This window comes from Rhinopithecus bieti, unplaced genomic scaffold, assembly GCF_001698545.2.
Source record: "Rhinopithecus bieti isolate Rb0 unplaced genomic scaffold, ASM169854v2 scaffold_4914, whole genome shotgun sequence".
Lineage (NCBI taxonomy): Eukaryota > Metazoa > Chordata > Mammalia > Primates > Cercopithecidae > Rhinopithecus > Rhinopithecus bieti.
Window position 1 is genome coordinate 204,725 of NW_016804536.1, and position 14,296 is coordinate 219,020.

At 37.7% G+C, this 14,296-nt stretch overlaps 1 protein-coding gene across 1 annotated transcript; it reads left to right on the forward strand.

Moving 5' to 3' along the window:
- The first annotated feature begins 13,327 nt into the window (after positions 1–13,327).
- LOC108527638 (60S ribosomal protein L29) lies at positions 13,328–13,969 on the forward strand. Its single transcript, XM_017869041.1, has one exon. It carries the CDS (start codon positions 13,375–13,377, stop codon positions 13,840–13,842), a length of 468 nt encoding a protein of 155 aa, XP_017724530.1. The 5' UTR covers positions 13,328–13,374; the 3' UTR covers positions 13,843–13,969.
- The last annotated feature ends 327 nt before the right edge of the window (positions 13,970–14,296 follow it).

The following is a 14,296-nucleotide window of genomic DNA, read 5'->3' on the forward strand; positions in this document are numbered from 1 at the left end:
TAAAACAATGTACTTTAATATAGAACGATCACTGAACTCTTCCCTTTGAGAACATAAATTAGAAGATAAAGAACATGCTTGATACTCTGTTTAGAAAGGAAAAGATTCGTCGATGCATCATCATCCATTCTATTAAAACATGCTTTCCTGGCTTCCTACTTGTTGCCCAAGAGCTCGTCAGCTTGCCCTGCTCTTTGATGGAGGTTCAGCAGTGAGTTTTTGACTTGCTCCTGTGCCCTTCCTTTGTCTTTTTCTGAATTTGAAGAAGTGTGGAATTTATGCTGCCTTTTGTGCACTGAGGGGAAACTGGTGCCCTGGCGTATCTCAATGGGATGACTAGACTGGTAAGGATATGGACACTTGTGCCTCACAGTGTGGGATTCTGCAAAGAGGAGGACTCAGTATGCACCTTCAGCAGAGCTGTCTGCATCCAGATTTTACATAGGAGCACAATAATAGCTGCCCTTGGTCAAGGAGCAGAATAAAGGCTATCAGCAAAAATACTAGTCATTGCTTACTCAGCTCTTCATGATGAAGTAAAAGACAGTATTTGTAGACCAAGACAAAAAAATACTTGTTACTTTAAGACAATGTCATAGGGCTTTATTCTTTGTTAGCATTGCTTAAAAAGATTTGATCACTCATCTGATGAGAACCTGCTTTTTAAGGGCACTTGTATTTATATGTATTTGCAAGATATAAAGACAGTTCTATGGAAGAGTGCAGTGATGTCTATTCTTGAATTTGGGATGACTTCATAATTAATGTATTTTCTGGAAATCTGAGAATAGTATTTTCATTGTTTTGGCATTCCTTTGGGGTTATAGTGTATAATATATATGGATATATACAAACAGAATTCAAAACATCCACTTCTTTAAAAGGATCAGGAATTTTAGACGTCAAAACAGCAGCTTCTATCTGGGTGTGTTTCACATGAACAATAAAGGAATTAGAATCACAATATGAGGACTTGATAATGTTAGGAATATAACATTTTTTCATATAATTGATATATTTCTGAAATACATATGAGTAACTTGCATATTTTAATTGAACTAGGGCAATATTTGTAGCATTTAGGATTATATACTATTATGTTTAGGATTATATATCATATATTCTACTCTGTAGAATAGCAATCAGTAGGGATATGCTGAGAAAACTAAAGGGAAGGGATTATTTGTTCTGTATATTTTTGGGCCAACTTTAGTTAACAGGAAATAATCTAGAATTAAAATACATTTAAAAAATAGACCGGGTGCAGTGGCTTATGCCTGTAATCCCAGCACTTTAGGAGGCCAAGGCAGATGGATCATTTGAGGTCAGGAATTTGAGACCAGCCTGGCCAACATGATAAAACCGCATCTCTACTAAAAATACAAAAATCAGCTGGGTGGTAGTGGCACACGCTTGTAATCCCAGCTACTCGGGAGGCTGAGGCAGGAGAATCGCTTGAGCCTGGGAGGCAGAAGTTTTAGTGAGCCAAGATCGCACCCCTACACTCCAGTCTGGGCAGCAGAGTGAGACCCTGTCTCAAAAATAAATGAATAAATAAATAAATGTAAAATATATGATCTCATAAAAAGTGAAGCAATAATTCAAGACTCCAGACATGTCCTTTCCCCTCATATTTGTTCTGTAATTACAAACTCTTTAATTGGTATCATAAACCTATTGTCTTTATTTCTGAAGTAATCCATAAATGAGGCTCATTGAAAAATACTGCCAACCTATTTTGAAGCAAAGCATTCTTATTTTTAAAGCAGAATTTTTCTAATTTATTGAATATAGAAGTTATATTTGGACTTAGTGCATTTGCCTGGATTTTCTCTTGAAATAATTATTGATGGAAAAATAATGACAAGTAGATATAATAAAAAAATACATTGTATAGGTTAAAAACTTAGTTTCTAGTTCTAGCTTTTCTGCTAATTCATTGTATGACTTGGGTTAAGTCAGTTAACTTGTCTGGATTTGATTTCCATTTGTAAAATTGAAAAGCTTGAGCCAAATGGACTCAACTTTCTTCTTGCTCAAATATTTTATAAGGTATGTGAAGGTTTAAAAGACTACAGTGCCTGTGGCCTTGCCAAGAATCTCAAATAGAAGTGGCCAACACCAAACATGTGAGGGAGGAAAACAAGGGCGTATGTATCTATGTTTAGGGCACTGAATGCTGCAGTGTGGAGCCTTGAGGGCTTATAAAGGCCTTATAAGAAAGCCATAAAGATGAGATAATAAAATAGAAAACTGAAGCCTGTGATAGATAAATATGTGTGTGTATGTATGTGTGAATAAAGAAATTGATACTATTTGTTTAAAAAAAAAATAAAAAAATAAAAAAATAAAAAAATAAAAAATAAAAAATAAAAAGATTTTCTTCCAATGGCTGTATTGGCTTTCTAATAATATTTAGGAGTGAACAAGTACTAAAAAGCTAATTGGAGGTTATGTGTGCTTACCTATCTTAGGGAGAGGCAGGGAGATGTGTTGACTGATGGATCTCATAATAGGATGGTGAAACAGCTATTTCAATGATAGATCTTCACATGATGCACCTCCAAATTTTGCCATCCCTGAAGACTATTTTACCCTTTTATTTATAGGTTTACCAGTTTACTCAGAAAATAAACTTCTGGTCCTGCTAGGGTGAAGGAAATATAGTTGACTGGCTATGTAGGGAGGGCAAAGAGATCTAGGGGTCTAAATGCATCTTACACAATCTTTCAACTATTCCTTATGTTTTCAAGCTCTAACTGCATTACTAGTTTAGAGGCATTTCCCTACATTTCTTGTGTTGTGTGGTACAATTGGATTGATTCTGAGCTTCTGCATATGCTAGAATAAATTTCAGCCTTATTTGGTATTTTAAGTAAATTATCCTCATCAACATGTGTTATAGCTTCCAAAAATTTGTTGTTATAACATCTTTCCTCAGTATTTTTGTATTATATTATTTTACAGTTTTTTATATTATTTTGTCCTTTTAATCTCATTTTATAAAGTTTTAAGAAGCAGAAAATTAACAATTATTCTGACTCTACCATGTTTATCTAAAGGGAAAAATCTTAAAAGCTGCCCAAGAGGAAGCATAAATTATCTACTCAGATGCCAGAAGATGATGGAATATCTTCAAAGTGCTAAGAAAAAATAAGTATCCACATCAAATGCCACACTCACAAAAGAATCATCACCTGAGAAGGCATTTTTAGGTTTACAAAGACTAAGAAATATTCGTAAACAGACCCTCAGTAAAAGAATGGTAATTGGATGCACTTCCACAGGAAAAAGAGGAAACCCACACAAATGGCATGAGATACAAGAAACAAGAGTTAACACCTAGCTGGATAAGGTATCTGTACATTTAATGATCGATTTTAAATATAGAAACTGTATTTGTGTCATATTGGTTTAAAAACCTCCAGAAAACAATAGCAATATGGGGTAATCAAGACAAACTGCGGCTTCATTTTGTTACTTTTTTTTTTTTTTTGACAAGAAACAGAAAATATAAATGACTTTGTTAAAGAAAAATCATTAAGCATAAATTTAAAAAATTAAGAGTGACTACTAACAGAATTGAAAGAAAATATGCAGGTTGAGTATATCCTTTGTTGCAAACATTTGGAAACAGAATTATTTCAGATTTTAGATGTTTCTGGATTTTGGGATATTTGCATTATACTTACCAGTTCAGCATCTCTGATCCAAAAATCTGAAACCCGAAATGCCCCAGTGAGCATTTCCTTTGAGCATCATGTCAGCACTTTAAACGTTTCAGATTTTGGAGTATTTCACATTTTGTAATTTTTGATTAGTGATACTCAACCTGTGTCACTTCTAAAAAACCTGCACAAAGCACTTCTAAAGCAGCAGAGAAAATAAAGCAAAATTTTAAGATTTTACTCCCTAAAGCACTAATAAATAGAGAAAATAATGTACAAAGATGACTAACAGAAAATTCAAAATAATATGATAAAAATAAGTTCAAACATAGTAGCTAATCAAAATAGTGTAAATTGCTCAAACTTGTCTACTGAAAGATTACAGATTGGATTTTTATTATTATAGTTATAAATTCTTGGCAAGAGCCATGATAAAATGATGATGAAAGCTATGATATGTGAATAGTAACCATAAGAAAACTAATGCAGCAATATTAATATCAGATGGCATAGAATTTAAGGCAAAACATTAATAAGCATATTATGTACAATAATAAAAGGGAAAAATTGCTAAGAAATGCTAATAACCATGACTTTGTTTGCAACTATGAGCTAAGAGCCTTGAAATATACAAAGTAAAACTGGCACAACTGCAAAGAGAAATGGGTACCTCAATAATATTAGTAAGAGACTTTAAATGACCAACGTGAACTATATATTATTATATATTATATGTTACTTGCAATATTGTTTTGAACAAAAACTTAAAAAGCTTTAGCTAATAAATATGTATAGAACTGTGTGTCCAAATAAAATAGGTATACATGGAATAATAATCAAATTAACAATGCAGTAGGTCACAAAGGCAGTATTATCACATTACAAATAATTGCCTAAAAGCAATAGTCTATGATAACATCCTAATCTAAATGGACATCAATAATAAAATAAATTTTAAAAAGGAATATCCTGTTAAAAAAACACATATTATATCACAGTAGGAATCAGGAAATACTCTGTGACTGGCAAGATGGCCAAATAGGAACAGCTCCAGTCTGCAGCTCCCAGCAAGATCAACACAGAAGGTGGGTGATTTCTGCATTTCCAACTCAAGTACCCAGCTCATCTCACTGGGACTGGATAGACAGTGGATGCAACCCATAGAGGGCAAGCCGAAGCATGGTGGGGCGTTGACTCACCTGGAAAGTGCAAGGGGTTGGGGAACTCCCTCCCCTAGCCAAGGAAAGCCCTGAGGGACTGTGCATGAGGAACAGTGCACTCCAGCCCAGATACTATGCTTTTTCCCATGGTCTTCGCAACCCACAGACCAGATTCCCTACATTGCCTATGACACCAGGGCCCTGGGTTTCAAGCACAAAACTGGGCAGCTGTTTGGGCAGACACCGAGCTAGCTGCAGGAGTGTTTCATATCCCAGTGGCACCTGGAACACCAGCAGGACAGAACCATTCACTCCCCTGTAAAGGGGGCTGAAGCCAGGGAGCCAAGTTGTCTAGCTCAGCGGATCCCAACCCCACAGAGTCCAGCAAGCTAAGATCCACTGGCTTGAAATTCTCGCTACCAGCACAGCAGTCTGAAGTCGACCTGGGATGCTCGAACTTGGTGGGGGAAGGGGCGTCCACCATTACTGAGGCTTGAGTAGGCAGTTTTCCCTTTACAGTGTAAACAAAGCCGCCAGGACGTTCAAACTGGGCAGAGCCCACCTCAGCTCTGCAAAGCTGCTGTAGTCAGACTGCTTCTCTAGAGTTTTCCACTCTGGGGATGGCATTTCTGATAGAAAGGCAGCAACCCCAGTCAGAAGCTTATCGATAAAACTCCCACCTCCCTGGGACAGAATACCTGGAGGAAGGAGTGACTGTGGGTGCAGCTTCAGCAGAGTTAAATGTTTCTTGCTGCCAGCTCTGAAGAGAACAGTGGATCTTCCAGCACAGTCCTTGAGCTCTGTGGGGACAGACTGCCTCCTCAAGTGGGTCCCTGACCCCCATGCCTCCTAACTGAGTGACACCTCCCAGCAGGAGTTGATAAACACCTCATATAGGAGAGCTCCTACTGGCATCTAGCAGGTGCCACTCTAGAATGAAGCTTCCAGAGGAAGGAGCAGGCAGCAATCTTTGCTGTTCTGCAGCCTCCGCTGGTGATACCCAGGCAAACAGGGTCTGGAGTGGACCTCCAGCAAACTCCAGAAGACTTGCAGCAGAGGGGCCTGTTAGAAGGAAAACTAACAAACGAAAGGAATAGTATCAACATCAACAAAAAGGACATCCACACCAAAACCCCATCTGAAGGTCATCAACCTCAAAGACCAAAGGTAGATAAATCCACGAAAATGAGGAAAAACCTGCACAAAAGAGGCTGAAAATTCCAAAATCTAGAGTGACTCTTCTCCTTCAAAGGATCATAACTCCTCACCAGCAAGGGAACAAAACTGGACAGAGAATGAGTTTGACGAATTTAGAGAACTAGGCTTCAGAAGGTGAGTATAAGCAAACTCCTCTGAGCTAAAGAAGCATATTCTAACCCAATGCAAGGAAGCTAAGAACCTTGATAAAAGGTTATAGGAACTGCTAACTAGAATAACCAGTTTAGAGAAGAACATAAATGACCTGATGGAGCTGAAAAACACAGCATGAGAACTTCGTGAAGCATACACAAGTATCAATAGCCTAATTGATCAAGGGAAAGAAAGGATATCAGAGATTGAAGATCAAGTTAATAAAATAAAGCATGAAGACAAGATTAGAGAAAAAAGAATGAAAAGGAAAAAACAAAGCCTCTAAGAAATATGGGACTATGTGAAAAGACCAAACCTACATTTGATTGGTGTACCTGAAAGTGATGGGGAAAATGTAACCAAATTGGGAAACACACTTCAGGTTATTATCCATCGAAATTCCCCAACCTAGAAAAACAGGCCAACATGCAAATTCAGGAAATGCAGAGAACACCACAAAGATACTCCTTGAGAAGAGCAACCCCAAGACATATAATCATCAGATTCACCAAGGTTGAAATGAAAGAAAAAATGTTAAGGGCAGCCAGAGAGAAAGGTCAGGTAACCCACAAAGGGAATCCCATCAGATTAACAGCAGATCTCTCTGCAGAAACTCTACAAGCCAGAAAATAGTGGGGGCCAATAATCAACATTCTTAAGGAAAAGAATTTTCAACCTGGAATTTCATATCCAGCCAAACTAAGCTTCATAAACAAAGGAGAAACAAAATCCTTTACAGACAAGCAAATGCTGAGAGATTTTGTTACCATGAGGCCTGCCTTACAAGAGCTCCTGAAGAAAGCACTAAACATGGAAAGGAAAAACTGGTAGTAGCCACTGCAATAAAACACCAAATTGTAAAGACCATCGACACTATGAAGAAATTGTATTAACTAACTGGAAAAATAACCAGCTAGCATCATAATGACAGGATAAAATTCACAAATAACAATATTAACCTTAAATGTAAATGGGCTGCATACCACAATTAAGAGACACAGACTGGCAAATTGGATAAAGAATCAAGACCCATCAGTGTGCCGTATTCAGGAGACCCATCTAACATCCAAAGACACACATAGGCTCCAAATAAAGGGATGGAGGAATGTTTATCAAGCAAATGGAAAGCTTAAAAAAAGCAGGGGTTGCAATCCTAGTCTCTGATAAAACAGACTTTACACCAACAAAGATCAAAAAAGGACAAAGAAGGGCATTACATAATGGTAAAGGGATCAATGCAACAAGAAGATCTAACTATCGTAAATATATATGCACCTAGTACAGGAGCACCCAGATTCATAAAGCAAGTTCTTAGAGACCTACAAAGAGATGTAGACTCCCACACAATAATAGTGGGAGACTGTAACACCCCACTGTCAATATTAGATCAATGAGACAGAAAATTAACAAGGATATTCAGGACTTGAACTCAAGTCTGGACTGAGCAGACCTAATAGACATCTACAGAACTCTCCACCACAAATCAACAGGATATACATTCTTCTCAGCACCACAATGTACTTATTCTAAAATTGATGACATAATTGGAAGTAAAACACTCGTCAGCAAATGCAAAAGAACAGAAATCATAACAAACCATCTCTCAGACCACAGTGCAATCAAAGTAGAACCCAGGATTAAGAAACTCATTCATAACCACACAACTACATGGAAACTGAACAGCCTGCTTCTGAATGACTACTGGGTAAATAACGAAATTAAAGCAGAAATACATAAGTTCTTTGAAACCGGTAAGAACAAAGATACAACATACTAAAATCTTTGGGACACAGCTAAAGTCGTCTTTAGAGGAAAATTTATAGCACTAAATGCCTATTTAGTGCTATAAATAGGAAAGATCTAAAATCAACACTCTAACATCACAATTTAAAAAACTAGGGAAACAAGAGCAAACAAATTCAAAAACTAGCAGAAGATAAGAAATAACTAAGATCATAAAGACATGAAAAACCCTTCAAAAAAATCAGTTAATCCAGGAGGTAATTTTTTGAAAAGATCAAAAAAATAGATAGAGCACTAGCCAGACTAATAAAGAAGAAAAGAGAGAAGAATCAAATAGACACAATATAAAATCATAAAGGGGATATCACCACTGATACCACAGAAATACAAACTACCATCAGAGAATACTATACACCTCTATACAAATAAACTAGAAATTCTAGAAGAAATGGTTAAGTTCCTGGACACATATACCCTCCGAAGACTAAATCAGGAAGAAGTCAAATCCCTGAATAGACCAATAACATGTTCTGAAATTGAGGCAGTAATTAATAGCCTACCAACTAAAAAAAAGCCCAGGACCAGACAGTTTCACAGCTGAATCCTACTAGAGGTACAAAGAGGAGATTGTACCATTCCTTCTGAGACTATTCCAAACAATAGAAAAAGAGGGACTCCTCCCTAACTCATTTTATGAGGCCAGCATCATCTTGATACCAAAACCTGGCAGGGGCACACAAAAAAAGAAAATTTCAGGCCAATATCCCTGAAGGAACATCGATGCAATAATCTTCAATAAAATACTGGCAAATCAAATCCAGCAGTGCACTGAAAAACTTATCCACCACAATCAAGTTGGCTTCATCCCTGGGATGCAAGGCTAGTTCAACATACACAAATCAATAAATGTAATCCATCATATAAACAGAACCAATGACAAAAAAGAAAAAAAACACTCGATTGTCTCAATAGATGCAGAAAAGACATTCGATAAAATTCAATACCCTATCCATCCATACTAAAAACTCTCAATAAACTAGGTGTTCATGGAAAGTAGCTCAAAATAATAAAAGCTATTTATGACAAACCCACAGCCAATATCATACTGAATGGGCAAAAACTTGGAAGCATTACCTTTGAAAAGTGGCACAAGACAAGGATGCCCTCTCTCACCACTCCTATACAACATAGTATTGGAAGTTCTGGCCAGGGCAATCAGGCAAGAAAAAGAAATAAAGATATTCAATTAGGAAGAAAGGAAGTCAAATTGCCTCTGTTTGCAGATGACATGATTGTGTATTTAGAAAACCCCATTGTCTCAGCCCAAAATCTCCTCAAGCTGATAAGCAACTTCAGCAAAGTCTCAGGATACAAAATCAATGTGCAAAAATCACAAGCATTCCTAAACACCAAATAACAGACAAACAGAGAGCTAAATCATAAGTGAACTCCCATTCACAATTGCTACAAAGAGAATAAAATACCTAGGCATGCAACTTACAAGGGACATGAAGGACCTCTTNGTTAATAAAATAAAGCATGAAGACAAGATTAGAGAAAAAAGAATGAAAAGGAAAAAACAAAGCCTCTAAGAAATATGGGACTATGTGAAAAGACCAAACCTACATTTGATTGGTGTACCTGAAAGTGATGGGGAAAATGTAACCAAATTGGGAAACACACTTCAGGTTATTATCCATCGAAATTCCCCAACCTAGAAAACAGGCCAACATGCAAATTCAGGAAATGCAGAGAACACCACAAAGATACTCCTTGAGAAGAGCAACCCCAAGACATATAATCATCAGATTCACCAAGGTTGAAATGAAAGAAAAAATGTTAAGGGCAGCCAGAGAGAAAGGTCAGGTAACCCACAAAGGGAATCCCATCAGATTAACAGCAGATCTCTCTGCAGAAACTCTACAAGCCAGAAAATAGTGGGGCCAATAATCAACATTCTTAAGGAAAAGAATTTTCAACCTGGAATTTCATATCCAGCCAAACTAAGCTTCATAAACAAAGGAGAAACAAAATCCTTTACAGACAAGCAAATGCTGAGAGATTTTGTTACCATGAGGCCTGCCTTACAAGAGCTCCTGAAGAAAGCACTAAACATGGAAAGGAAAACTGGTAGTAGCCACTGCAATAAAACACCAAATTGTAAAGACCATCGACACTATGAAGAAATTGTATTAACTAACTGGAAAATAACCAGCTAGCATCATAATGACAGGATAAAATTCACAAATAACAATATTAACCTTAAATGTAAATGGGCTGCATACCACAATTAAGAGACACAGACTGGCAAATTGGATAAAGAATCAAGACCCATCAGTGTGCCGTATTCAGGAGACCCATCTAACATCCAAAGACACACATAGGCTCCAAATAAAGGGATGGAGGAATGTTTATCAAGCAAATGGAAAGCTTAAAAAAAGCAGGGGTTGCAATCCTAGTCTCTGATAAAACAGACTTTACACCAACAAAGATCAAAAAAGGACAAAGAAGGGCATTACATAATGGTAAAGGGATCAATGCAACAAGAAGATCTAACTATCGTAAATATATATGCACCTAGTACAGGAGCACCCAGATTCATAAAGCAAGTTCTTAGAGACCTACAAAGAGATGTAGACTCCCACACAATAATAGTGGGAGACTGTAACACCCCACTGTCAATATTAGATCAATGAGACAGAAAATTAACAAGGATATTCAGGACTTGAACTCAAGTCTGGACTGAGCAGACCTAATAGACATCTACAGAACTCTCCACCACAAATCAACAGGATATACATTCTTCTCAGCACCACAATGTACTTATTCTAAAATTGATGACATAATTGGAAGTAAAACACTCGTCAGCAAATGCAAAAGAACAGAAATCATAACAAACCATCTCTCAGACCACAGTGCAATCAAAGTAGAACCCAGGATTAAGAAACTCATTCATAACCACACAACTACATGGAAACTGAACAGCCTGCTTCTGAATGACTACTGGGTAAATAACGAAATTAAAGCAGAAATACATAAGTTCTTTGAAACCGGTAAGAACAAAGATACAACATACTAAAATCTTTGGGACACAGCTAAAGTCGTCTTTAGAGGAAAATTTATAGCACTAAATGCCTATTTAGTGCTATAAATAGGAAAGATCTAAAATCAACACTCTAACATCACAATTTAAAAAACTAGGGAAACAAGAGCAAACAAATTCAAAACTAGCAGAAGATAAGAAATAACTAAGATCATAAAGACATGAAAACCCTTCAAAAAAATCAGTTAATCCAGGAGGTAATTTTTTGAAAAGATCAAAAAAATAGATAGAGCACTAGCCAGACTAATAAAGAAGAAAAGAGAGAAGAATCAAATAGACACAATATAAAATCATAAAGGGGATATCACCACTGATACCACAGAAATACAAACTACCATCAGAGAATACTATACACCTCTATACAAATAAACTAGAAATTCTAGAAGAAATGGTTAAGTTCCTGGACACATATACCCTCCGAAGACTAAATCAGGAAGAAGTCAAATCCCTGAATAGACCAATAACATGTTCTGAAATTGAGGCAGTAATTAATAGCCTACCAACTAAAAAAAAGCCCAGGACCAGACAGTTTCACAGCTGAATCCTACTAGAGGTACAAAGAGGAGATTGTACCATTCCTTCTGAGACTATTCCAAACAATAGAAAAGAGGGACTCCTCCCTAACTCATTTTATGAGGCCAGCATCATCTTGATACCAAAACCTGGCAGGGGCACACAAAAAAAGAAAATTTCAGGCCAATATCCCTGAAGGAACATCGATGCAATAATCTTCAATAAAATACTGGCAAATCAAATCCAGCAGTGCACTGAAAACTTATCCACCACAATCAAGTTGGCTTCATCCCTGGGATGCAAGGCTAGTTCAACATACACAAATCAATAAATGTAATCCATCATATAAACAGAACCAATGACAAAAAAGAAAAAAAACACTCGATTGTCTCAATAGATGCAGAAAAGACATTCGATAAAATTCAATACCCTATCCATCCATACTAAAACTCTCAATAAACTAGGTGTTCATGGAAAGTAGCTCAAAATAATAAAAGCTATTTATGACAAACCCACAGCCAATATCATACTGAATGGGCAAAAGCTGGAAGCATTACCTTTGAAAAGTGGCACAAGACAAGGATGCCCTCTCTCACCACTCCTATACAACATAGTATTGGAAGTTCTGGCCAGGGCAATCAGGCAAGAAAAGAAATAAAGATATTCAATTAGGAAGAAAGGAAGTCAAATTGCCTCTGTTTGCAGATGACATGATTGTGTATTTAGAAAACCCCATTGTCTCAGCCCAAAATCTCCTCAAGCTGATAAGCAACTTCAGCAAAGTCTCAGGATACAAAATCAATGTGCAAAATCACAAGCATTCCTAAACACCAAATAACAGACAAACAGAGAGCTAAATCATAAGTGAACTCCCATTCACAATTGCTACAAAGAGAATAAAATACCTAGGCATGCAACTTACAAGGGACATGAAGGACCTCTTCAAGGAGAACTACACACCACTGCTCAAGGAAATAAGAGAGGACACAAACGAATGCAAAAACATTCCATGCTAACGGATAGGAAGAATCAGTATGGTGAAAATGGCCATACTGCCCAAAGTGATTTATAGATTCAATGCTATCCCCATCAAACTACCATTGACTTTCTTCACAGAATTAGAAAAAATCTACTTCAAATTGTGCATGGAAACAAAAAAGAGCTCACATAGCCACGACAATCCTAAGCAAAAAGAACAAAACTGGAGGCATCATGCTACCTGACTTCAAGCTAAACTACAAGGCTAAAGTAACCAAAACAGCATGGTACTGGTACCAAAACAGATATATAGACCAATGGAACAAAACAGAGTCCTCAGAAGTAACACCACATATCCAAAACATCTGATCTCCGACAAACCTGACAAAAACAAGCAATGGGGAAAGGATTCCCTATTTACTGAATGGTGTTGGGGAAACTGGCTAAACATATGAAGGAAACTGAAACTGGATCCCTTCCTTATACCTTATACAAAATTTAACTCAAAATGGATTAAATACTTAAATGTTAGACCTACAACCATAAAAACCCTAGAAGAAAACCTAGGCAATACCTTTCAGGACATAGGCATGGGCAAAGACTTCAAGACTAAAACATGAAAAGTAATGTCAACAAAAGCCAAAATTGACAAATGGGATCTAATTAAACTAAAGAGCTTCTGCACAGCAAAAGAAAATATCATCAGAGTGAACAGGCAACCTACAGAATAGGAGAAAATTTCTGCAATCTATCCATCTGACAAAGGGCTAATATCCAGAATCTACAAAGAACTTAAAGAAATTTACAAAAAGAGCTTCCGGTTCTAGGAGCTTCGGGAGCAGCGGCTAAAGGTGCAGACATGGCCAAGTCCAAGAACCACACCACACACAACCAGTCCCGAAAATGGCACAGAAATGGTATCAAGAAACCCCGATCACAAAGATACGAATCTCTTAAGGGGGTGGACCCCAAGTTCCTGAGGAACATGCGCTTTGCTAAGAAGCACAACAAGAAGGGCTTAAAGAAGATGCAGGCCAACAATGCCAAGGCCATGAGTGCACGTGCCGAGGCTGTCAAGGCCCTCGTAAAGCCCAAGGAGGTTAAGCCCAAGATCCCAAAGGGTGTCAGCCGCAAGCTTGATCGACTTGCCTACATTGCCCACCCCAAGCTTGGGAAGCGTGCTCGTGCTCGCATTGCCAAGGGGCTCCGGCTGTGCCGGCCAAAGGCCAAGGCCAAGGATCAAACCAAGGCTCAGGCTGCAGCTCCAGTTTCAATTCCAGCTCAGGCTCCCAAAGGTGCCCAGGCCACTACAAAGGCTACAGAGTAGGTATCTCTGTGTGCCAACGTGAGGACAGAAGGACTGGTGCGACCCCCCACCCCCACCTCCGGGCTGCCATCTGCATGGCGCTGTGGTCCTCCTGTGCTGTTTGTACAAATAAACCTGAGGCAGGATTTGTTAGCCCCTGTCTATGAAAAAAAAAAAAAAAGAAATTTACAAAAAGAAAACAACCCCATCAAAAAGTGGGCGAAGGATATGAACAGACACTTCTCAAAAGATGACATTTATGTGGCCAACAAATATATGAAAAAAAGCTCATCATCACCAATCATTAGAGAAATGCAAATCAAAACCACAATAAGATACCATCTCATGTCAGAGTGGTGATCATTAAAAAGTCTGGAAGCAACAGATGCTGGAGAGGATGTGGAGAAGTAAGAATGCTTTTACACTGTTGGTGGGAGTATAAATAAGTTCAACCATTGTGGAAGACGGTGTGGGG